Source organism: Sesamum indicum, linkage group LG9 (genome assembly GCF_026168435.1).
Source record: "Sesamum indicum cultivar Baizhima isolate 11 linkage group LG9, ASM2616843v1, whole genome shotgun sequence".
Lineage (NCBI taxonomy): Eukaryota > Viridiplantae > Streptophyta > Magnoliopsida > Lamiales > Pedaliaceae > Sesamum > Sesamum indicum.
In genome coordinates this window covers 20,934,865-20,960,463 of record NC_142665.1, presented here as the reverse complement: position 1 = coordinate 20,960,463, position 25,599 = coordinate 20,934,865, and the positions used below count along the sequence as shown (strand labels likewise).

At 35.3% G+C, this 25,599-nt stretch overlaps 3 protein-coding genes across 3 annotated transcripts; 2 read left to right on the top strand and 1 right to left on the bottom strand.

Moving 5' to 3' along the window:
* Nucleotides 1–330: 330 nt before the first annotated feature.
* Nucleotides 331–1,003, bottom strand: LOC105177893 (uncharacterized). Its single transcript, XM_020699119.2, has one exon. It carries the CDS (start codon nucleotides 904–906, stop codon nucleotides 640–642), a length of 267 nt encoding a protein of 88 aa, XP_020554778.1. The 5' UTR covers nucleotides 907–1,003; the 3' UTR covers nucleotides 331–639.
* Nucleotides 1,004–2,070: 1,067 nt separating this feature from the next.
* LOC105177894 (putative aquaporin NIP-type) lies at nucleotides 2,071–3,814 on the top strand. Its single transcript, XM_011101179.3, has 5 exons — nucleotides 2,071–2,493; nucleotides 2,584–2,808; nucleotides 2,907–3,104; nucleotides 3,233–3,294; nucleotides 3,567–3,814. Exons 1-5 carry the CDS (start codon nucleotides 2,248–2,250, stop codon nucleotides 3,784–3,786), a joined length of 951 nt encoding a protein of 316 aa, XP_011099481.2. The 5' UTR covers nucleotides 2,071–2,247; the 3' UTR covers nucleotides 3,787–3,814.
* Nucleotides 3,815–5,644: 1,830 nt separating this feature from the next.
* On the top strand, nucleotides 5,645–23,090 carry LOC105177895 (protease Do-like 7). The gene is made up of 24 exons (XM_011101180.3): nucleotides 5,645–6,105; nucleotides 6,195–6,265; nucleotides 7,207–7,341; nucleotides 7,655–7,713; nucleotides 9,419–9,455; nucleotides 10,350–10,475; nucleotides 11,278–11,367; nucleotides 12,094–12,159; nucleotides 12,297–12,353; nucleotides 12,477–12,542; nucleotides 13,919–14,026; nucleotides 14,663–14,743; nucleotides 15,646–15,695; nucleotides 15,899–16,064; nucleotides 16,901–17,419; nucleotides 18,004–18,186; nucleotides 18,262–18,364; nucleotides 20,047–20,217; nucleotides 20,343–20,422; nucleotides 20,509–20,736; nucleotides 21,531–21,746; nucleotides 21,891–22,048; nucleotides 22,143–22,254; nucleotides 22,535–23,090. Exons 1-24 carry the CDS (start codon nucleotides 5,841–5,843, stop codon nucleotides 22,709–22,711), a joined length of 3,324 nt encoding a protein of 1,107 aa, XP_011099482.1. The 5' UTR covers nucleotides 5,645–5,840; the 3' UTR covers nucleotides 22,712–23,090.
* The last annotated feature ends 2,509 nt before the right edge of the window (nucleotides 23,091–25,599 follow it).

Sequence of the window (25,599 nt, the reverse complement as noted above, 5' to 3'; positions counted from 1 at the left end):
ATGATTATCATTTGAGTGTCAAAGTTCTCTTCTTTCATTGTCCATTTTCCGATCTCAATCAATCCCTTCCTCTTCTACTTTTGCTTGATAGTAGAAGGTTGGTGGAGAACAATTTTCTTACCTCAATTAAGCTTAGTAAAATCCAATTAATTACGGTACAAATGTATTACACATACTATATAATTTGTCACTTTTGTTTAATTGTATATTAATATACTTTATTATGTAATTGGTTCAAATTTAGAGAGACTCAATCTGAGCTAGAATTTTCTATGCAATACATTCAATGCTCGATTGGTCCTGATTTGTATTAACTTTTGATTATCTCAGTTTTTGTGTCTTTTTTTTTTGTAACCAAAGTAAGAATGCATCTCCCTCAACATATTCAACTGTCTGCAACGGCCATGCCAAACATTTACCTGATATCCAGTTTCAAGTACTACAAATTCTTGTACATGATATCCAAATGGCAGGATAAGGTGATACACAATAGTTGTGAGATAGAAGACAATGGTCTAAGAGAAAATAGATCCTAAAAGAGTTGAATCCGTACAAAGTTGGGACAACAGTCCCATAGAACCACCAACAGCCAGCCACTTTACGATTTAGTGATTACACTTTTCGCCTTGTTCTCCAGAATTACTTCCCAGTATTCATCATCAAAGTGATATTATCCCCTTTCAACAAAATCCTCCCAAGTTGCTTCCTGCTGTTCTTCTTTACGTTGACCTCTTCGGCGTCATCCAAAACCAAATTCATGTACTCGTCAAAGCCAATGATTCGGCCTTCAATCCTCAGATCCTTCTGCTCAAAAAGCCATATCTGAATGCGAGCTTTGCTCTGTAGAAACCTGAAGATCAGGTTAATGGGTTGGGTCATAATACGCTGGACTTTGGTGCTCGCCATGGCCGCTTGCTTTTGGGGCTCTGCTGCTGAGAATTTCTTGCGCTCTTTTTCCCACTTCTTTTGCTGCAAAAACCCTAGCTCAGTTTTGTGTCTTATTTCAAATAAAATTCTACTTTAAGCCTCTAACATCTCATTTACATATATAAATGACATGAGATTGATTGATTAATCAAACGCATAATAAAAAATGGATTTGGATTAAATGATGCTTACATGAATAGGATGTCTACTTTTAATGATAATATTAAGATAAGAGTAAATTACAAAGGAATTTTTAAAATTTGTCATAATTATAAATATTCCCTTGTTTTTTGAAATATTATAAATATCCTAACAAATACTCCTTATAACAACTCATTGTAGGGGGTATTTGTTAAGAAATTTGTAATTTTAGGGCAGTATTTGTAATTTTTCAGATAACGAGAAAATATTATAATTAAGACAAATTTTAAAAGAGCCCTTTATAATTTACCTGAAGAAAGAAAATTTCAAATGAGTATTTATTTTATAGATCCAAAATTCCTATAATTAAAAACAAATACAAAAAGAAAGCTATTATTAGGTTGAGGATATTTTCCTAACTTGGAGCAAGACTCGAAAGGTAAATAAGATAGTTTGCAAACTTATCACACCGACACTTCTCTAAATTAGGATGGACTTTATTTAAATTTATCATAATTATAAATATAATTTATTATTTGAAAAATTATAAATATCTTTCTAATATGAGATATTATGATAGGATATTTATTACACAATCATTAATTTCAAGAAATATTCTATGATTTTTTAAGTAATAAAAAATAAACAACCCATTGTAATTACTCTTAATATAACTCATCTGAGAATGTAAATAGTGGTAGCCTTAAATGAACATCATTAATCTCAAATCTACATAGCGCCTAAACAAATTCATTAGAACGTAAAATTAATATATTCAACCTAATGGAAAAAGTGAGCACATCTCCTTCCTTGGACTGAAAATCGCAAACACCATGTACATAAATATTACGCATTTAAAAAAAAAATTATACATATTACATGTATATATTAAATAAAACAAAAAATACAATAAATTTTGAAATGAAGAAATCCATGCACTATACGAACTTTTGAGTCCGTCAAGCGGTAGAACTTCTCGTACGTACATTCTCTTTTTCCTATGATTAAGGAAGAGGATCGGATAACAATCGCATCCGATGATACGATAATATCTCTTCCACAGTCATTAATCAACACTGCAATCTCGAAAATCTCGGGCGAATCATTCAAATCCAACGACAAAATCTGATTCCTTAAACGGATAATTACTTCAGTCCCTCAAGATTAGGATTAACACTGATGATATACCATAAAACTCAGCACCCTCCTCACAGAAACACATTCAAAAGAAAAAGTAAAACCTCCCAATCCGTAATTAAGTTTAAAATTTTCAGAAAAATGGCGTCCAAAGTGGAGGGAATAGCAGAGGAGGAGGAAGAGATCGCGAGACTGGAGTCAGGTGTTGCTGCCTGCAATGCCACCTCCCAATCCAGGCACATCAAGGGCTTCTGTGCCTCATCTGCAGTTGTCACCACTGCACAAAGGGTTTGTACCTATTATTGCTTAGGCCATGTTTGGTTTAGTTTAGCTTATTTTTCTGGGTTTTGGAGCTGATATGATTGTACGTTGTGGAAGGTGGCGGCGGAGTTGATCGGGACGTACTTTGTGATTTTTGCAGGGTGTGGCTCAGTTGCAGTGAACAAGTTGTATGGCGGGACTGTCACGTTCCCCGGAATCTGCGTGACTTGGGGGTTGATTGTGATGGTGATGGTCTACACCGTCGGCCATGTCTCGGGGGCTCATTTCAATCCGGCTGTCACTCTCGCCTTTGCCATTTTCCGCCGCTTTTCCTGGAAAGAGGTGGCTATTGTTTGGGTTCATTTTTCTACAGTGTCATGTCAAATTATAACATGTGTATGAAGATGACATCAATAATTATTTGTATTTTGTTTTTGGAGGTTCCATTGTACATAATAGCTCAATTGATGGGATCAATTCTTGCGAGTTGCACTCTAGCTTCGATGTTGGATGTCACCAAAGAAGCTTACTTTGGCACACTTCCAGTCGGATCAAACGGCCAATCTTTGGCTATGGAGATCGTCATCTCCTTCCTCCTCATGTTTGTCATTTCCGGATCCTCTACCGACAATCGAGCGGTACAAATTCCTCATTGTCACTACAGTTCTTTCCCAATATTTAAACAAAAAGCTTCTAAAAATAACAATACATGTCTATTTAATTCACTTTTCAATTACATTTATTTTGTTTTATAATTGAAATTCAGGTCGGAGAGCTGGGGGGACTTGCAGTTGGTATGACAATAATGTTAAATGTTTTTGTCGCGGGGTATGTATTTTCTCCACTTTAATTAATTGTTTATTCAATTTTACAATATGTATTATAATTAATCGAATCACTTATATTTAAATTTAAAAAAAAATTAAAATTAAACTTACAACCCTTCAAAAACTTTTCGTATACATTTTAACATTTTTCATAGTTACCAGTAGAGAATATTCTATTCATTCTTAAAGAAAAGTGTAATTTACATTTCTAAAGGGGCCCCGCTTTAATTAATATATTGATAGATAATGTGTGTGTTGTGTGAATGAGTGCAGGCCCGTATCCGGAGCATCGGTGAACCCGGCAAGGAGCATAGGACCAGCCATAGTGAAACACGAGTACAGAGGACTATGGGTATACATAGTTGGTCCGATTGTAGGAATCGTTGCCGGTGGATTTGTATATAACCTAATTAGGTTCACGAACAAGCCCATTAGTGAGTTGGCGAGACGCGGGTCGTTCCTTAGAACCAAATCCAAGGATGGTTCTACTTAGATTTGTCTATTAATTATGACTATATATATGTACATTGGTGATTTGGAAAGTTCGAGGTTATGCTTTTTACTTTTATTGAGGTTTAATCATGCTTTCTATTTATTTTTTTTTATAAATCAAAATATTTTTAATTAACTTATTACTTGTAAATATATTTATATCAATAATACAATTTATATAAATAAATTATTTTAAATAATTTTTAAAAATTGTACACAAGTACATAAGGTGCGCCACATTTATTAGTATGAATGAAAATTGAGAGTGTCTTAATAAATAATGAGAAGTACAATATTTAAAATTGAGATACATTTTGTCGAACATTAATGAATATCAAATTCTTTTAATATAAAATAATTTAAAATTATATTTTTAAATTATTCTCTCAAATCCAAACCTCGTAAAACTTATAGGTTTCGGCCAAAAAAGTTGTAATGTGAAACAACGCATGAGGGAATAATTTTTGCATGAAATACCTAACATCAGCAAACATCCTAAGATTCAATCTGTCTTATGTGGATTACAAGATGGACAAGTTGCTTTTTAGTAGAATGTTTTTCACTATATGTGTTAGGCGTGGGACAAATACTTGAATGTTTATATTTTAAGTACTCGTGTTACATGTCTGTGATCTAAGCACTGCACGTCTGTTAGTTGGTACCTTGTTTTTTCCACCGCAATTAATAATAAAATTCATCACTTTTACTGAATGTGTATATATATAGACTATTATAAAAGAAAATTTTTCTGTCGTACTAAATTTTAAATACCTCAATTTATTTTTTAATTTATTTCTTTTGTAAAAACAATAAATTGGTAGAAATAATAATTTTAATATTTTTTAATAATCACATAATTACATTTTTTCTCTTTACTTTATGAAATTTGTACTTTACTATATATGATCGTTTTTTGTTGATTTTTCTGCCAAAAAAACCTCACATATTGTGCATATGTGAAAAATATCATACTACATAACCGTTAAACATCACATGTGATGTTTTTTCACAAAAAACTTGGTTGAAAACAGTTATAAGTAGCAAAGTGTAAAATTTTATAAAGTTGAATGGTAAGTTGACACAAAAAAAAGTTTAGATGACAGAGTGTAAAAACAATCATAATTCGGATAGCAAAATATAATTAATCTTTTTAATAAATACCCACAATTTATTTTTCATTCTCAACGTACCTCATATTTTTTAATCTCACACAATTTAAATAATTTTTCTTCATCATACACAATGTTTTTTTTATTTGCTTGCGAGGACTACATACAACAACAACTAGTACTATAATAAAAAAAAGTTATTTTATCGCACCAAACTTTAAATATTCAAATTTATTCTTTAATTCATTTTTTCATTTCAAAAATAAAATTAATCAAAATAGTAATTTCAATATTTTTTAATAATCACATAATTATTTTTTTTTCTCTCAACCTACTACTCCATGTTTATCTCCCACATTCTCCATTTTCTTTTTCACCTCACAAACCTCCATATTTTTAAGCAATATATAATTATAATTTATTTTTTTTCTCTCACCTTCTCCATATTTTTTTTATTCACAAACTTTTATATTTTTAATAAATTTTCAATTATAATTTATTCCAATTTACCATATATTTTTTAATTTCACGTAATTTTAATAATTTTTTTATCTCATATAATATATTTTTTTTATAAATATACGAAAATCACGTGCAAAAACAACTAATATATATATATATATATATATATATATATTAATGTTTGTAACTAATATACCCTCAAGAATAGCTAAATAACTAATGTTTGACAGTAGTGTGAAGGCTAAACCCAACTGTCTCTCTATTATACATATAGATATATATATGTCAGTGGAGTTCGTAGCTTGAATTACAAAACCCCATATAAAAGAAAGCAAAATATCTGGGAGTTTTAACCCTGGTTTCTGAAATAGAATCTGTGCTTCATCAGTGTTACAAAATACTGAAAACCATAAAAGATTCAATTTCTAGTGAAACTTCCTTCCCAATCTGAAGTTTCGTTCGATTTTGCTCTCTGGGAGTGATAATGAGTAGTGCTTCTGAAGTGGGCGTGAAATCCGGAATGGAAGACAAACTTTGTGTGGAGATTGATCAGACATTTAAGGAGAACAGCGCCACGAGCCAGGACTGGCGGCGGGCGCTGGATAAGGTGGTTCCCGCAATCGTCGTCCTTCGAATAACAGCCTGCCGTGCATTTGACACGGAGTCGGCTGGCGTATCCTACGCAACTGGTTTCGTAGTTGACAAACGGCGGGGTATCATCCTGACCAACCGCCATGTCGTGAAGCCAGGTTGAAAAATTTGATATTGCGTGACCCTTATGATGGCACTCTCATTTTCTTGAAAATGTCTGAAAGACTTCTGCGGTTTCTTGTTGCAGGACCGGTGACAGCGGAAGCTCTGTTTGTGAACCGCGAAGAAATTCCAGTGCATCCATTGTATAGAGACCCTGTGAGTTCTGTTAATGTTCACTTAAGTCTTGAACCGTAGTTTTCTTTAAGTTGATCAATTATTTTTTTTGTTTTCATGTAAAAGAGTTTATATATTTTAACTGAAGTCAAGATTTCACTACTAAGTACTAGTAATATAGAAGCATAATCAATTAGGGGGTATGCGTTGGATTACTGAAAGAAAGATTTCATAATTTACTGAAATTTATTATCTCGGTCCTTATAACTTATGCACTTTGGTCTAGTGTAACAGGTGACAAACCTGTACTATGCTTATGGGAATTGATGCTTGTGGTTTTGCATACTTTTATCATGCTCTATTACAATTAAAAAATGAAATTAATAAATTGGTTGTGTATAAGTGTTGGTGCAGTTGGAACACTATCAACCTTTTTCACAATCGCTGCCTAGTATGTAGAACCAATGCAAGTGTGAATTATCATTTACTTGTACGACTCGATTCCGCAGCTTCTGATCCTAGCTTAATTGGTTTTTATCTTGAGGATAAGTTGGCTATAGTTCATCTACCTGCTTTGAATCCTCAAGTGCTTGAGTTTTGTGCTGGATAACTTAATTGTGTAGTTTGCTGCCACATGCTCATGTCCTGTTCTGAGGCTTCACGTTAATTTTTATTTGGAAACAAAATAAGCAATTCTAAATTGATGGTAGAAGTAATTGTTGTGCAATTAGCATCTCTGGTAATTTGCGATTCAAATAAGTCAAAATGCATTATAATTGGGGTTTTTGAAATGTGTGATTGTGGATCTGTTCATGTGAATAGGTGCCAAATTTATGGTTTTATCAGCCAAATATTTCTTGTTTTATTCTTCTTTTTCCTGTTTACATTTGCTACTAGCTAGGTTAAATCTGTTTAAGCCTGAGGAGAACTGAAAATTTGAATTTTGGCTGAGATGTTCAGTATTGATCCTTTATATTCTCTAGGTTCATGACTTTGGCTTCTTTCGTTATGACACTTCCTCTATACAATTTCTGAACTATGAGGAGATTCCTCTTGCTCCTGAGGCTGCTTGCGTGGGGCTTGAGATTAGGGTTGTGGGCAACGATAGTGGAGAAAAGGTATGTATAGTCGAAATGGTTTCTTACTTACTAAAAGGAATTATATGGTGTCATAATAACAAGAGAGATAGTAATATATGCCAATAGAAAACTTTATTAATTTTTTTTTCTAAAGCATTTTGGTGGATATGGGAGGAGGCGGAGGAGTGTGTAATCTATTTCCAAACTGAAATTTATTATGTAAGTGCCCATATTAATCACTGGAGGTTCTTTTTTTCTTATTGATTGCCACTTGCCATTGGTCTTTGTTCCTAGTCTATTTACTCTATATTCTTTAAAGGTGGCCATAGATTTCTGTCTGCTGAATTTACAGGTTTCAATTTTGGCTGGCACCCTTGCTCGTTTGGATAGAGCTGCTCCAGTCTATAAGAGGTATGTTTCTGTGGTTAACATACACTATATTGTGACAACTCAGTAATATATGATCATGGCATGAACTCGAGCAATTTTACATGTGTGACCCATATTCTATAATTTCTTTAGATTTTTAGGCTAAGAGTTAGCCTAGACATCATTTGAAGTTGATTCTTGCAATATGTAAATATCGCATGATGACTTTCTCCTCTGTTTAAAATAGTATATTAAGAAATGCCTTACATAGTTACTAGAGCTGCATTCGTGCTAGTTTACCATATCCTTTCACACTTTTCACGGTAGGATGATATGAGGTATGAAGAATCTTACTCATTGTGGTGCTGTATCCGCTGCACTTGTGGTTTCTATTTAGCAAGCAATGGTTGTTACAATGTTCCCAGAACAATATGGGAGTATATCTTGATTTGGGGACGATGCATTTAGTAAGTATAATGACTCCATGTGGCTTGCATTGATTACTTAATTTGATTTTTGTTGTCACTGGCCACTGAACATCTGTTAGGATTTTATGGAGTCTTTAGAAAGCTATTGTTTGACATGGGAATTGCTGTCATTACCATGTGGTAAATGAAGTCATCAGTGAAGAAAATAAAAAAAATTGGTTCTTAAAGAATTTTCTTTTGGATGATTATGGATCAAGTCATCCCATGACTATAATTCTTGGTTTCTCAAAATCCAATGTTGGACTTTTGGAGAAATGTTTGAGCTTATTTGGTTATGGATGATTATGGATCAAGTCATCCCTTTAGGCATGTGGGCATCGGTCTTGTTTTTGTACATTTTCTTCTGTCAGGTTCTGGTTCTAATATGGTACGTGCTCTGCGAAGTTTAAGATCTTATACTCTACTTAGAGCCTTGAAAAAGTGGATTTTTCTTCTAGTCAAAGAAACATTCCAAAGCATCACAGTGAATATCTACAGATTGTGGTTAACATCAATGTTTGTGAGCATTGCCATAAATATCTTCCTGGCATATTGTGGTTGACTTTAAAGTTGAGAGGCATATGAGACAAGATATGGAACCAAGGCCAAGGGCAGGAACTCCACCAACAGGATAACAAGAACTTTGTCATCAATGAATAGTCGAGACCTTCAGGACCTCGCTTTATTCAATTATAATATGAGCACTTCGATGGACAATTGTGGATGCATGTGATATATGCTACTTTATAGGGTTGTGAGTTGCACAACACACACTGCATCGGCGATGAAGAGGCATAGGGGGGCAGAGATCCACATTTGGTTTTGTATAGAGATTTTTTATTTACAAATAAGTTTTTCTATTTTATTGAAGAGATGCACATCCTTCGGCAACAGATATACACAATGGAACTAGGATTTTGATTTGTGCTCTGTGTCACATTTAAAGCTGGACTATTAATCATACCTATAACTCTGAGGGGGCGCATGACGCCTTGTTTGGATCTGATGACAACCATAACTTCTAGGCGCATTCTGATGTTTTACTAGTTGATAGATTGCTGGAAGCAATTCATAAAAGAATCTTGACCTTGGGATATTATGATTGCTGCAAAATGTTATAGAATGAGCAGTGTATATCTTGTTCTAGCATCTGCTCTAACTTTGCAGGTTCATTCTTGGTTGTAATTTCTGAATATTCTTTGTAAATCATCTGTTGCATTCTGTACTTAAAAATTTTTGAGTTGCTATAACATGTTGACAGTAAATTGACTTTTGTGCAGGGATGGCTACAATGACTTCAATACATTCTATATTCAAGTAAGCATTTATGGTAGATGCTATGCAGAGTTAGTTGGTTACTTAAGACTTGTAAAGATCTAACCAAGCCCATTATTATTTATGGTTATTCCTTGTTGCTATATCATGTAATTGATTTATCTGATCATCCACTTTTGCTTTATGTTTTACTTGACTGTTGTTCTTGATTGTTCGTGAGGCCTAATCAGACACTTACTAGGAATACGGGGAGCATTTGGGAGAAAATATACTTTACGTTAAAGCTACACCATATTCTTGTTATAATTAGATGAAAAAGAGAACATTATGGTTTAGACAGATATCTCATTGAGATCATTTGATGGAGAAGTGATTAGAAAAAGATCCTTTTAATAAGAGACAATGAAAAATACAGTATCCACTTTTATTCTGAGCTTTCAGTAGTAAAATATGATTTGCATTTCATAGCCAAACATATATACTGGAAACTTTTACCTTTAATTAGCAAGTTCAAGTTCACTCATGTTTAGTTCTTATAAAATATGCAGCCTTGCCTTGTTAAGTTACCTACACAAGAAAAATTAGTGAAAGGATGTGGAGAAAATTATGCAAGAAAGGGATAGAAGTAGTATGTTTGGAGGTAATGCATGATTATGGTATCGCAAGTGAAAGATTGGTGAACTGTGATAAGTTGATATTCTACCCGAAGGATGCCAAAGTACTTGCATACTCTGCTTTTGAAACAGTTATATTGGGGGTACAGCTGTAGCTACAGATTCTTTTCACATCCTTTATGTTCATTTTTAGTGTTTGGTTCTCTTGTGACAATGATGAGTAAGTTTCTCTCTCCATCAGGTTCTCACTCTGCCATCTTTTTGCACATGCTATTTGAATCTTGGTTAATCTTACTGTTTATTTCCCTTCATCAAAACACAGGCAGCTTCTGGAACAAAAGGTGGTTCAAGTGGCTCCCCTGTAATTGACTGGCAAGGTAGAGCAGTTGCTTTGAATGCTGGGAGCAAGACATCCAGTGCTTCTGCATTTTTCTTACCTTTAGAACGGGTGTGCACAGGCTTTCAGGACCATGTTTTCAGTAATCAGTAGTTGATATTGTATTCTTCCTGAGCTTCAGTCGTAGCCATTTAAGCACATTCAGCTTCTTTGCCTTCATGATTAACTTGAATTTGCTGTAATGTATCTGCTTTTCATATTCCACCCAGACTCAATTACAGCTTTTAAATCTTTTGTTCTTTGCTATTTCTTCATTTTGTGACCTAGAGTTTGTCATCTTGGTCTCTCTCTAAGTGATTAGACAGTCACCTCTGAACAGTGTAGGTGATAAGTCACGGGTACTTTTTTCAATTCTTCAAGAAACTAGAAGGTTAATTTTTTATATTTTCCTTGTTATTTGGTCAACAGATTGTGATATGCCAAGAGACTGAACACTCAGTATATTTCGTCTTAATTTACAGAACATATATGAACTGTCGATGATACTTTTTGTGGTTCCAGGATCAGTTGAGTGACTATATTCTTGTTTGGACTCTATTTAAAACTTCTTTACAGGGACGAAGCTTGGATGCTGGTATCAAGATTTTGTTAGCCTAACTTCTAGAGTTTGTTTTTTACCTTTGATTGTGGGTGTCTCCATATGTATTGTTGTCAAGGAAATTGTTATTACAGGAGCTTAAGCTTGCACTCTTGCTTGATGCAGTACTATAATCTTATAATAGTTTTTGTTACACACCATGGAAAAACTTTGGGTGCACATAGAAATATGTAAAACCCTGTTCAAACTTTCAGTAAATATGAACTCTGATTAAACTGTAACTGTAAATGAGAGCTGCATTTATTTGGATAACAGGTTGTCAGGGCCTTGAAATTCTTGGGGAAAGGAAGAGAATCTGTTGCAAATAAATTGGAGGCAGTCTCCATTCCTCGTGGTACGCTCCAGGTCTGTTAGGTTTTTGTTATATGGTTTTTTCTTGGCCCTTCTGTTTTATGTTCTGTTATATCATAGTGGGCTCACCCAAAGTGCCTTTATTGAGGTTTATAAATTGTTTGCTTCTCCATTAAAATGCTTTGCATTTGAAAAGAAATATCCTGCACTTGTAGATTATTGACTTATAAAATTAAACCAGTTAGTCATAAAGGAAAGATATGTTTTTAGGTCCATACCTCAGTTAAAATATAGTTTAGATAATAGGAACAAAATTGAGAGAGCAATAAAAGTTACGCCATTGGAGAGTTGAAGTTTCATCGATGGAACATATGTAAAAATATGTAGTTGAAGTTTCTTTTACTTGTTCTTTTTCCCTACATTTTTACTTTTACATAGCAGAATACTTTTAAATATTTATAAAAATGTTCTAACCATGATGATTTTGTCTCAGTCCAGTGTTTCCTTTTCCAGAATGATTTGAAGCTTCTCACCCTTTTCCTCGCTTTTGGTGCTGTTTAATGTTTCCCATGCTCTTTTATTTCCTTATTGTGCAATGCTCAGAGTCATGTTCCTCCCGTTGAGCATAATTGTTCATCCACATCATTTGAGTATATGTATTCTCTGCAGACAAAAGACTTCTCTCTTACTATTCCCTTGGAGAACATCATTTTTTCTCATTTGCATCGGCAATCTCATGATGCATTTTGATTTTATTTGGATTAAAAATTTATACTCTAGGCTACATTTCTCCACCAAGGATTTGATGAGATGCGTCGGCTAGGCCTCAGAAGCGAAACAGAACAGGCATGTGTATCAACATCCTGCATTGATTATTTAACTTAAATTACCATTTCCTCCAGTGAGGTATTGCTTGTGGAGTTTTACAAGCAATCTCTAGGGATCTAGCAATGCCTTAATCTTACTTCCATTTAATGCATCAGATAGTCCGTCATGCTTCTCCACCCGGGGAAACCGGAATGCTTGTTGTTGATTCTGTGGTAAGTATAATTTTCTGGGTATTGACATTTTCTATTCTATTAATTGTAGTGCCTAAGTTATCAAGAAATAATCTTTTGATGTTGGTTGATTTTTGAATTTGACCATACTCCTGCTTTTTTCAGGTGCCAGGTGGGCCAGCCCACAAGCATTTGGAGCCAGGTGATGTGCTTGTCCGTTTGAACGGGGAGGTAAATTTTCTTCTACCATTTGTGAAACTTTATACTGCACTCTTAGGTTGTGCCTAACCGAGATTGTGTTATGAAGTAGTAAAACTGCTAACTTTGAAACTGTTCTTCATTTACTTGTCTCCTGAGTCTGACTGAAGCTACTGAATAAATATGTGCAAGGCGAGAGGTGGAAACTCAAATGCAAGATTTATTCCTGAGCAAAATTTCAAGTAGGTGATAGATGGAGTTGGTGTACTGTGACTACTGATAGAATCTTCTCTTTGACTTTTAAGGAGAACAATGTTTGGAGAACTCTTATATCAGGTTTCCATGACTGCGGTACACGCCATCCTCTCCCCTACCCTAAAGGAAGAGAAAAATAAGAGTTTAGTATTGGAGCCTGGATGGTGGTGCTTCCAATTGTTTATAGTTGCCTTTAGTGGGGTGCTGGAATGGAAGAATTTATTTGGCTTCGACACTGTTGTGGAGAACATGGAGAATTGGTGGTTGGGTCCAGAGTATGTCTTAGTCGTTGAATGGTTTTTTGATATGTAAAGATGATCTGCACAAGGTCTGGGCAGAGAAGGAGAAGAGAAGGGAGAGTAGAGATAGAAACCAAGGGAGTGGGATAAGTCTCTTGTGTACTGCAGTTGTTTTATCATTGAATTGCTAGACTTGTATTATGCCTAGGTGTGGCCCTTAGATTTTAGCAAACTAAATGTTATTTCTAAACTTTGGAATTTACTAAAAAGCCATGAACGCCAGTTTGGTTTTCAAGGAAAAATGAAGGAACAGATGTTTCATTTCATTTTCTATAATTCTCAGCCTCAATCAGACTGTCCTTCATAGATTCAATTTTGATTTAAAAGGAGGCTTTGGAGAAATCTAGAACTCAATGCTTTTAGTTTCTTCTAACTCCCAGATTCCAGTGGAGCCACAGTCGATCATTTTCTGCATTTTATTTTAAAGCAAGCATAGGAAATTTTTGAAACAAATCTAATGATGAATAAGTAAGACTCCTGTTTTATTGTTGTTTTGTGATGTTATATTATACTAAAAGAGTGTCGGGAAGTAACTCCAAAATGCAATGTCAAAAAAACTTAGTTTTCATGCTTCCATTCCTTCTCATTCCATCAGCTCGTCCTAGATTGAGTGTTCGTTGTGAGGAAATACCAACAATTTTTCCCTTTCTTTAAATAAAAACCAAACAGAAGTAACTTATCTGTGGTGCATGACTTTCATGCCTCAGTATTTCTAATTTTCAGTAAATAATTGAGATGTTATGGTGCTAGAGTATAATGAAGAGACGGGTAGCTGATAGCCTGATATTCATTTCTAGATTTTCATTAAGTTTTAAAAGTCTGTAAAAGTTTGATATTTTAGGAATCCTGGTGCAGGTGACGACCCAATTTCTGAAGATGGAAAATTTGCTCGATGACAATGTCAACCATAAAGTTGAACTTCAGATTGAAAGGGGAGGCAAATTTTTGACTATGGATTTGACTGTACGATATAAACTTCTCAATGTGAATATTAAATTAGTTTTACTCTCTCCAATCTCCATGTCAAGTTCATGAATCATCAATTTAATTTTATACAATGTAAACATACTCTATTTTTGAAAAAATATTTGATTTGAGCAGTTATTGGTCAATTTTGGTTTTTATTTTTGTACCATATGCTACCTGAGTTGCAATGCATTCGTAATGCCTTAACTAGGTTTTCTTTCCATATAAAGTTTCATAATTTTCTAAGCTGTGGGTACTGAAACTTTGATGAAATTCTGGCTAGTTGTTGCTTCCTCAATTATCTTTCTGTTCTTAGACTTATGATTGTAATTTGTTTTATATAACATTATGTGTGGAATAGTCCCGTACTTATAATGTGATTTATCTGATGAAATTCTGGCTTGCCATACGCTGCTTCAGTTATCATTTCTGTTGTTAGACTGATGCTTGAACGAGCCTGTACTTATATTATTACAAGAATTTTTGTTAACTGCAGAATAGGCTTAGCATAATTTCTGTTTAAGCACCTTAACCATAATCTATTTACTCTAAAAAAGTAGGTTGTCAAATGTTGCAGAATTTTATTCTTTATTTTATCTTTTAGATTTCCTTTTTCCTTTGGAACTGTTGCAGGTTCAGGATTTGCATTCTATCACTCCTGATCACTTTCTTGAAGTTGGTGGTGCTGTGATACACCCTCTTTCTTATCAACAGGTTGCTTTTTTACTCTATTCTTCACCATTAGTTCCTGGGACTATTTGACTGTTATGATTGCTATGATGCGTTAATCCTTGTCTAGCTGCCAACATTTGTCATACATTATGTGTGACTGGAGTGCATGAGAATTGCCCAGTGATTTTACAACTTCTCACTCAAGACTTAGTTCTTTGGGGGGGCAACCTTCAGTGGGCAACAGCTTACTACTTCCCCCTATATACCACTTGAACCTTCCCTGATAAAACTTCAATTTAGATCTTTTGCATCCAAAAGATCTAAAAAAGTGGTTATACTGTAAATTAAGTTTGCAGTAATTATTGGAAACAAATGATGTTTTGGGGAAGATGATGGAAAACAAACCTATTTAGAGGGAGTGATGCTTTTGATACTAGAACGTGTTTCAAGATGCTATGCTAAGCCTAGTATGAGTGGGAAAATATCGATTGCCTCAACAAAAGCATAAAAGAGTTGTAGCAGGCATCAGCGTAATGTAATATTTTTAGCTACAGCAACTGGACTTTGTACTTGGGGTGATAATGGCCAGAAACACTTCCTGTGAATATTGAATATATCACTTGGGTTTCATGAATCCTAATTGTAGAAGCAAAACAAGATTGAAACACTTTAACCATCAATTACGTTGTCTTTTTTATTGTCTGTGTGAATAATGTGGCTTCTAAGTTCCTTGTAAAATCTTAACTGCAACCACAAATTTGATTTGTGGATACAATTGTTGTCAATTAACATCTAAATGATTTTTGTTTGTTGTGGCTGTTTTTGGAACCACTTATTTAAATTTTCCACTTCATAGTTAATTTGCTCATTGTGCAGGTATCAAAATTTGATGTTTGTTGTTGTAATAAACTGCTGATTAGTGACTTATTATTTTTTGTATGCAGGCCAGGAATTTTCATTTCCAATGTGGTCTTGTATATGTTGCAGACCAAGGGTATGGACATATTTCATTTCTGCCATACTTTAGGACGTCTGATTTAAAATTTTTGTTTGGAATTATGATTTTTCAAAAATTTGATGCCTAGTTATTTCAGTCACTGGTTTCTCTAAGTAATAATGAAGCAATAGATTATGGTCTTCCATTATGCTGAAGCGATCTCTGATAAATATTGAATTTGTACTACTTGCTCCTCGCAGTTATATGCTATTCAGAGCTGGAGTTCCACGTCATGCAATTATTAAGAAGTTTGCTGGTGTAGACATTACAAGACTTGAAGACTTCATCACTGTGTTGTCTACGTTGTCCAGGGGTGTAAGAGTACCATTGGAGTACATAAGCTACATGAATCGTCACCTTAGAAAGGTAATTTGTTTGACTCTGCTGCTATAGTGTTACATCACCATTGTTTCTTAGATAATTAATCCCTTGGACCATTGATAATACCTGTCCCACTCCCTTCCTTCCATGCATGTTGCCAAATCAAATAGAACTTAAGAGTTGACTGCCTCTGCCAACCGTTATGGTCTTTGTGCCCTCTAATATCAAGATTTTCACCAAATATCGTGCTGAAGTACGCCAGTAGGTGCATACATAACTCTATATGTGGTTCATTCATGTCATCTCCAAGTTATGATTGATTAACTGTTTTAGATATTTTGTTTCTCTAATGCATCTTCAGAATATGGTTTATATTGATCTTGAATATTATTTCATCCCGGGAAATGGAAGAGCATTCCATCCTAGAAAGTAATAGTCTTAGTCACCATAGCTGTTGTAGGTCTTAGCCTTATTCTCCATTTACAACTATCATATTTGGTTGTTCTGTCCTTGTCGCAAAATGCATCTGGTAACATGCTTGTTTGCCGTACCCTCTTGCTGCAATCCAGAAAGTTTGCTGGGCTGCTGTTTTGCAGTTAAATATGGTTTTTCTTAAGGTGATCATCATGCATTCCTGGTGTGCCACTTAAAGTATGAGTATTCGGTACCTTGCTTAATATTACTTTTGTGTTGGTTCACTGATTTGCTTCCATGAACTGTTACTTGCGTTGGTCATTGTTATCTTTTCCCTGCTGACCTTAAAGACACATGATTATGTTTTCCAGATTATTATACAAGTGTATCTTTGTCTCATGTATGTAGTTGAATACTCTTCCGAATGAAAATTGGAGGGATCTTTAACTATTTTCTTGTGATTGCAGTCTGTCCTTGTCACTGTTGATCTCCATGAATGGTATGCTCCTCCCCAGATATACACTCGCAATGATAGTTCTGGCTTGTGGGCTGTAAGCCCAGTTTTGACACTGGAATCAAAACTTCTGTCACCAAACGTCAATCAGATTGAACAAGATCTAGCTAGCAATAGGGTTTCATCTTGTAATGCTGATGTTACCCCAGTGGAACAAGCACCACAATGTATTTGCCAAGAACCAATGAATGGTGTTGCCAATATGAAAACTACCTGTGAACAAGTTGATGATGGATCCCTTTCTCTGGATAAATCTGATGCTGCAATTGAAAAAGGGCAAGTGGACAAACATTTGTCTGTTGGTGTTTCTTTATTACCTGGCTTTCCGTCGCATAAACTTAGGAAAGTAAGATTGGATGCCTCTGGAACAGAAAGTGAGACAGTTCTGAGAAATAATCAAGTCGCAGCAGCTGCAGCAGCTAATGCTTCAGTTGCTGAGCGTGTAATTGAGCCTGCCCTCGTGATGTTTGAGGTAACATATCACATACTTGCCCTTCTCCAAGTATTAAGGCTCTATTTTGATTCTACAGAGAGTTTCAGATGAGTGTTGCACAAAAATAGTGGTTGACGGTTACTGTTATTGCATTATTACTTTATGTCAAAGGGTATTTTTGGGGAAAAAGATTCCATTTTAGGAAATAAAGTTCTTATGCTAAGATGTCCTAGAAAAACAATAATATGGAGAAAGGGTGCAGATATTACTCCACATATGTTTGCAATTTTTATTTCAATTTTGCTTTATGTTTTTTCCTGCACCTGTGGGCATGGGGAATGGAGGATTTGGTGCACATGTAATTTAAAACATCCTCTCTCAATCCTTATGAGGATTCCTGTGCTCATGTAATTTGTATTAGCATAGGCTATGTTTGTTATACCTCATGGTCAGATAAAAAGTGTACTAGCCAACAAAGGAAGAAAGTAGTAGAAGTCCAGTCCGTTATTTAAGTCTATTAGCATGTTGTAATTACAACAGAGGCATATTTCTTTTGTCAATGATTTCTGGATTAATTTAGTTGTGTCCCCTGAGGATAGGTTCTCCTTTTCTGAACTATGCAGGTTCATGTGCCGTCATCTTGTATGCTTGATGGTGTGCCCTCACAGCATTTCTTTGGGACAGGTGTTATCATTTATCATTCTCAAACTATGGGATTGGTTGCGGTGAATAAAAATATTGTATTTGTATCTGTATCTGATGTCTTGCTGTCTTTTGCGGCTTATCCAATTGAAGTTCCCGGCGAGGTAATTGGATATGTTTTTGGGTTGTGAAGGGCTGTCACTTGTGTTTATGTTAAGCACTCTACTCATCTGTTGCAGGTTGTTTTTCTCCATCCATTACATAATTTTGCACTTGTTGCATACAACCCTTCTGCACTTGGACCTGGTGCTTCTGTAGTTCGAGCTGCTGAACTTCTTCCTGGTAAGTTGTCTAAATGCATGAATCACTTTGTTGCGCATTTGTCATCCATTTTCCTCATGGTACTTCTATAGTCTCCTGAGGCGCTGTCCTTAGATTTGAGATATGAAGTATTGTGCCTATTTAGATCTCTCTTTCTCAATTTACAAACTTACTTCAATTGCAACCAGGGCTCAGAAAGGAAATTTACCAGATGTCGGTCAGAAAACTGGGTGACTAGAGTCCCTTTAAGATTTTTCAACATTTTATTGACAGCCGTACATGTATATTTACTTTACCAGGAATATCCTTCACAGGGCACTCTTTTACCTTCTTCGTATTGCTCCATATTGAATTTCACAACAGAAAACTAGGGTTGAATCAAAATGCTGCAACTATTGAATGATCTTATTTTGAATTATGTAATTTATAATACTATCTCACAATGATACGGGTATGGGACTTGTGATGGAGTAACTATGTTTATGCATCGGATACTTGGAATGACATTAAAATGATCTTAATTCACAAATTACTTTCAATTTTAATATTATCCCTCTGCCTCATAATGAATGTCCCTTTTTGAGTTGGCACAAAGTTTTAGATAAGAGTTGAAAAAGTGAAAGTTCTTGGTAGCTATCCTTATAAATACTGGAGAATCAGTGCTGTAACATCATTATTATAGAGAGCATGCTTTTGCAAAGATGATCTCCGTTTTAGGTAATGAGAACATTATTTATGGATGTCCAAGAAAACAATAGGAGTATTCAGTTTAAATTGAACAGAGTATTCCTAGCAAATGTAGAGCAGAAGGGGAGCAGCATGCCGTTTCCAAGTTGGTTCTTGGAGTTCATCTTGGTGTATTTGGAGATGAAGAATAAAATTCTGACATAATTTCCTAATTTGAAATAGAATTTCTATGGAATCGAGTATCAGTTTTGGGGATCAACATATTTGTCAATGTGGCTTAAATTTCACTTTCACTTTTATGTTGTATGACTTGAGAAATCAACTAATCCAGCTTTCATCTGGAGGAGCATGCGAAACTACCTGTATTATTGGGATCAGCAACAAAAGCAGTTTAAATACTTGGTTCAAATAGTCGTTCCATATGCGCTGTAAAGTGAAATCCAAGTACAACTATTTATGGTTGTTGTGCTTGAAATTCAGGAAGTCCACAAATTTCGTGTTCCACAACACTCTGGATAAAAGATACTCAGAAAGATGATATGCTTCTGCACTATGCCCAATATACAATCCAGGTTCCAGTAATTCAGTAGAACAGCTTATCATATATCGAGCCCAGACATCATCCATTACTGGGACATATGTGACCAGTGGTCTACCTTATCATAGATTTGCATCTCATGACGTGCTAGATGATAGTAGCGGATCAATGAGCTCATTGTAGAATCTGGTTATTTCCATTGTGGTATTATACCTTGTGTGCAGTTCTGGGGAGTTACAGTGGATGTGCCTAAAAGTGGCTTCACAATCAAATCTGCATCTTTATCTTTATTTCAGTTTTTGACTTTCTTGCCTGAAGCAAACTGTGGAATGACTGCGCATGGAAGTAGATAATGAATCTTAGTAAAAGCTCTTTATTTGATTCCTTTTTTAGATTGCTATAGATGGCAGGCTTGTATGCATCTCAGTCTGTGTCTTCTCTCACATGTGAACAACATTGACTGTACGTTGTACCTCAGAACCTGTCCTCTGTCGCGGAGATTCTGTCTGTCTTGTGGGGTTGAGCAGCAATCTACAGGCAATTTCGAGGAAATCCTTTGTCACCAATCCTTCTGCTGCTCTCAACATGGGCTCAGCCCACTTTCAAAGGCACAGAGGAACAAATATGGAATTGATTGAGCTTGATGCTGGTGCGTCTGGGGCAACGTTGTTACATTGATCTGAATTATTTCCATTTAATCTTTTTGTGGATTGGTCCATTTGTATTCCTGGCACTGGATGAATAAGTGGCTCATTCTTATTATATTTGTTCCAGTTCTTGGTACTACATTTTCTGGTGTCCTGACAGATGATCTTGGAAGGGTTCGAGCCATTTGGGGAAGCTTTGCAATTCAGGTCTGTGCTTCTTTTCTGCTTCTCAAGTTCATGTGGTTGCTTGCCGAGTCATGCTCTGATGGCAGTAGTGTACTTAAAATACCCAGCTCAAATTTGGAGGGAGTTCGGAGCTAGACCAACAATTTAGTCGAGGTATTCCAATTTATTCAGTAAGACAGATCCTCGACAAAATTGTATCCGGTGCCGATGGTCCTCCTCTCTGCATAAATGGAATCAAAATGCCTATGCCGCTCATAAGAATACTAGAGGTTGAACTGTATTCCACTTTGCTTGTGAAAGCTCGTAGTTTTGGCCTGACTGACACTTGGATAAAGGTAATTTGTTGTTGATTAATTTCTTGTTTTGCTTCTTATAAGAGTTAGAGTTATATCTCGTTCTTTTCCTAGCAATATTTTTAACTCTTGTTCCAGAAAAAGAACGTACCTTTTAATGAGGAAATCTAATTTCCTCTTTCTATTTATCATGTTTGCTATCTGTTTTATGATTCGATTAGATTTTGGTCATTAAGGTGCAAATCTTGTCTTGCTGTCTCATTTTTTCACTTTCTTCCTAATGTGTATACCCTATACATTTTCCACGTAGCTGGTGTACAATGTTCCTTTTGCACCTTATATACTTCTGTAATGAGGATGGTGACTCTAAACAAACTGAATAGGCACTTGATTCAGAAAGATATCCATTGTGCATATACGTGCTTGTGTATGTCAAAAAAAAATGGAAAAAACAGAAATAATGAGAGGGTGAAAGAGAGGAAAGATAGTAAAATGAAAAATGAAAAGAGTGACATAAAGTTTTACACATTGTAAAAGATTTGATTCTTAGGTGCTCTGTTATCACTCATAATTTTGTTTTTTCAATACTTTATGATTTTCCAATCTTTTGAAACTGAAAGCATTTTGATATCCATAAATAAAGCAGGCATGCTTGCGTACAAGATAGCTGCATGTCCCATCTTGACACTTGAGATTGAGTTCTTGGCTAATGTTTAGAATGACTCCATCTACTTTACGTAATTCAGGATGTGCACAATATTTCCATAATATATTCAGTATGTATTAGTCTTGACATAATGTTGGAATTGTATCAAGCTTTGGTTTCTGCATTACAGGCGCTGGTAAAAAAGGATCCTATTAGGCGTCAAGTGTTGACAGTTAAAGGCTGCTTGGCAGGATCTAAAGCTGAAAACCTACTAGAACAAGGGGACATGGTTTTGGCAATCAATAAAGTCCCAGTTACATGCTTTCGTGACATTGAAGATGCTTGCCAAGAACTAGATCGGTGTAATGACAGCAACGGGAAGCTCACACTGACAATATTTCGTCAGGTGTACACAGCATTTTTATCTATTTTATTTTATTTATTTTTCTATACTAGACGAACAGTGTAGGTTGAAGACAACAATATAGTTTGTGTATCAGTTTGACTGCACTTTTATGTTGCTGTTTATCTTATCGGTGTCGTCTTTCAGGGTCGTGAAATTGATGTACTGGTTGGAACTGATGTAAGGGATGGTAACGGATCGACACGTATGATAAATTGGTGCGGTTGTGTAGTGCAGGATCCTCATCCAGCTGTGCGAGCTCTTGGATTTCTTCCTAAAGAGGGACATGGTGCATACGCGACAAGGTAACACTTAAAACACGAGATGACTGGTAGCAGGTGGACCATCACGTGGAGAACTAGGAGGGTGTGTATTTATTTTTTTTGCTGAAAAATTCAGGTGGTGTAGTGGGAGCCCAACACAGCGATATGGTTTATATGCCCTTCAGTGGATTGTCGAAGTAAATGGGAAACCAACTCCGAATTTGGATGCTCTTGTCGCTGTTACAAAGGTATGTCCGCGTCCTTTTTATTAATGCTGAAAAATAAATGTGCGACGAGCAGTTTATGAAATGGTTGATATTCCAACACGAAATCAACGTAATACCTAGTCTGAATAGATTTGTTTTAACATGTCAAGAATTTTTTCTGATATAAATCTTAATGTCGTGAAACTAAATTTGCATCATGCCTCCAGAGAGAGATACACTGACATAAGGCTTCATTTTTTGTGCAAGTTTTGGTACTCTCATTGTGGAAATATTTAAGTTTTCAATATTATGAATCCAATAGGAAATAGAGCATGGGGAGTTTGTTCGTGTGAGAACGATTCACTTGAATGGGAGGCCTCGAGTACTTACACTGAAGCAGGATTTGCACTACTGGCCTACATGGGAGCTGAGGTTTGACCCTGAAACTGCAATGTGGCGTCGAAGGACAATCAAAGCACTCGACCATAGCACTGAGTGATCGTGTCTTCCTGGAGAAGTAATGATTCGTATCTTTGAAAACATGAATCGAATTCATGAACAGTTAGTTGCTGTCTTACAGGGATTCCTTAGCTGCCAGCATCGTCTATATGGATTAGTATTAGCAACGAACCATTTGTTATAAACGGCTTTTGGAGAACATCAATAGGGCTCTAGATTTAAATTACATTTGAACTGTAGAACAACGGAGGGCCTGCCCATTGTCTTAACACAACCACTGAAGTTCTAGCATAGATTGCTACCAATACATGAATGACTTTGATTACTATTAAATCAATCAAAGCTAATTGTTAGAGATCATACAAAAAATTATACTAGCAATTGCTTTATGGTAATAAATGATTCAACTTACAGGCGTACTAACCTGCCCCTGCCCCGGCCTCTACAATGCTACCACCCTTAAGTTCTTGATGAACTATGTAAGAAAATCACGTATGTACTTCATATTATGTGGTAAAGACAATGAAGTACTTGAGCAACGAACAAAATGCAACATGCCCTTAGTGGATTCTGGCGTGCTGCTGAAGAAAAATCCACTGGTGGAGGTGGGTTCTTGTAGTAGAAAGGAAAATAAGGTAAAATTGGGTCAGGTGGTGGAGGAGCAAAGTAGTTGTTCACATAGTCCGGTGGAGGGTAAAATGGGATGTTCCCAGCCGGTGGTTGATAAAGCCCCGCTGATGGAGGTGGAGGGCAGTAGACTGAGGAGGAGGGCGGCGGAGGAGGTGGTGGAGGGCAGGTGGAAGTTGAGGTGATGGGTGGTGGGAGACATGGATACGGACACTCATAGGGTTGTAGAGGAGGAGCAAATGCTACTTGATGTGCAAACTTGTTATCTGCTGCTGCTACATTAGTTGATGTTGATAATGTGCTGAGTAGTAGTAATATGTTTAATGTGAATATGATCATAAGGGGTGATGATTGGTTGGATTTTGTCGCCATAGTAGTATAACTATGTTGTTGTAAGAATAGGACTAGAAGAGTGTTGTAACATGGAGGATGGCAAGCAGTGGAGGCGGCCTATTTGAAGGCTTCAAGAATTTAGCTTTGTGAAATTATACAAGTGTGTATTATTGGCAACTTTGAAATGGACAGGTATATCTGTCCTATTTTATATGATATGATAAAAGTAGAGTGTAGATTGCGTGATGTTAGCTTTTTGAGGGAGTCTTCTACTGGGAATGCCAAGAATCACACTGCAGAAATCTACTACGTTGGCGACCTTGAACTCCCTCTTCTTTTCCAAAATGAAGAATTCTTTTTTTCTGATACAAGATCAAAGTAGTTTCTCCAATTCATATTTTAATTCATAACCTATCTTAACGGGAATAAGATCTCATTATTGAATCATTTGATCGTCCATCAAAGTTTCATTTGTTGTAGTACTGATAATTCTTCTTTTTAATAGTTTTTGACCGGTTTTTTTTACACTAGCTTGTCATGAAAATGAAACAAATTGATTAGCGAAGATCAAATAAATATAAAGTGAAATTAAAAACAATGAGAAGTCTTCATAACATATAATATAATAAAAGGTTTTAGACCATATCATGTTTTATATAAGGGGTATTTTTTCTACTGAATAATGTACCAAAATATAGTATTAGGTATTGCATATATGCATGTATGTGGGTAACAAATTGGATTCTATGTGTTACATTTTCTACTCCATTCAATGTATACGTACAATGTGTATGAAATATATGACATCATTTTTATAAACATAATATGTGTATTGAATAAAAGAAAAAATAAAATAAGATTTGCAACAGAAAATTTGATCCGAATCAGCAAGGCCGAGTTACCAAGTTGTGTGCCTAACATAGTAATTTGTGGCACATGTAAGCCATTTGTATTAGTTAGAAGATGGGTACGTACATGCTTTATTCTACCAAGATTCTGCAATTCTATATTCATGCTTTGGTGCCAATTATCTGGTTTTGATACCCGGACCGGACCCTTTAATTATTTGAGAATAGATCCCTCCCATGTGCACATGTCTTTCAAACAAAACCCATCAACTACACAGTTTTATCATCATTTACATGAAATAAAAACTTTAATTTGTTAGCTAGTTAGATAGACCTGATCATAAACTTTTATTATTATTTGACTCATTGGAATACACTTGGCTTAATTGCATTTACTATCCTATAAACAAAGGGATAGCAAAATAAGGACCGTAGATATAGAGGTATTAAATAGTAGTCCGAAATTATTTTGTTTTCAGTTTTCGGGTTCCAGCCAATCGACTTTTAGAAGTGGCCGAAATTTACTAATGTGTATAAATTTAGGGCTTTTTAAATTGAAATTTTGCAAAAATTGGGCATTTTTTTTTTTATATTTCATCCACCACATAAACACTTACATGAAAAGAAATTTAATAAATTTGAGGAAATGCCTAAAATGCCCAAAATGGGTAGTAACATTTGTATCCATTTTGTTTTCTTTTCCTTGTCTCTCGGTAGTGTCCTTGTATCGAGCCGTTTTTGTGTCTTTTTGTCGCTAATAATCCTTACTTTAAAGTAGTACGACATAGATAAAAAGTAATCAAAGATGTCTTACCTGAAGATTGATCCAAAGAGCATTTTAGCCTGAAGAGATAGTTAAATTATAGTCAGATTTTATGTAGGGTACTTCAGAATCACATCTAAAATCCATCTGGTTACATGTAAGATGGAATATAACCTCAATTGAAGTAATTGTAATATCTAATCTAACAAGAATGTATTTATAATTAGGCCAAACTATGAATAATATAATTTACCGTATTTTTAGACTATGCAATAGTTCAAGTACCGTATATATTCTGACTATGAACTTCCATGTAAGAGTAATTATCGTCACACTAATTAATAATACATTTTAGGA

Excerpts from the sequence above, each read along its gene's own strand:
- LOC105177894 (XM_011101179.3), top strand. The coding sequence starts at position 2,248 with ATGATATACCATAAAACTCAGCACCCTCCTCACAGAAACACATTCAAA. Across the intron at positions 2,809-2,906 it reads GCCGCTTTTCCTGGAAAGAG|GTTCCATTGTACATAATAGC; the intron begins GTGGCTATTGTT and ends TTGTTTTTGGAG. Across the intron at positions 3,295-3,566 it reads TTAAATGTTTTTGTCGCGGG|GCCCGTATCCGGAGCATCGG; the intron begins GTATGTATTTTC and ends GAATGAGTGCAG.
- LOC105177895 (XM_011101180.3), top strand. The coding sequence starts at position 5,841 with ATGAGTAGTGCTTCTGAAGTGGGCGTGAAATCCGGAATGGAAGACAAA. Across the intron at positions 17,420-18,003 it reads CTGCCCTCGTGATGTTTGAG|GTTCATGTGCCGTCATCTTG; the intron begins GTAACATATCAC and ends TGAACTATGCAG. Across the intron at positions 20,218-20,342 it reads ATTGATTGAGCTTGATGCTG|TTCTTGGTACTACATTTTCT; the intron begins GTGCGTCTGGGG and ends TATTTGTTCCAG.
- LOC105177893 (XM_020699119.2), bottom strand. The coding sequence starts at position 906 with ATGGCGAGCACCAAAGTCCAGCGTATTATGACCCAACCCATTAACCTG.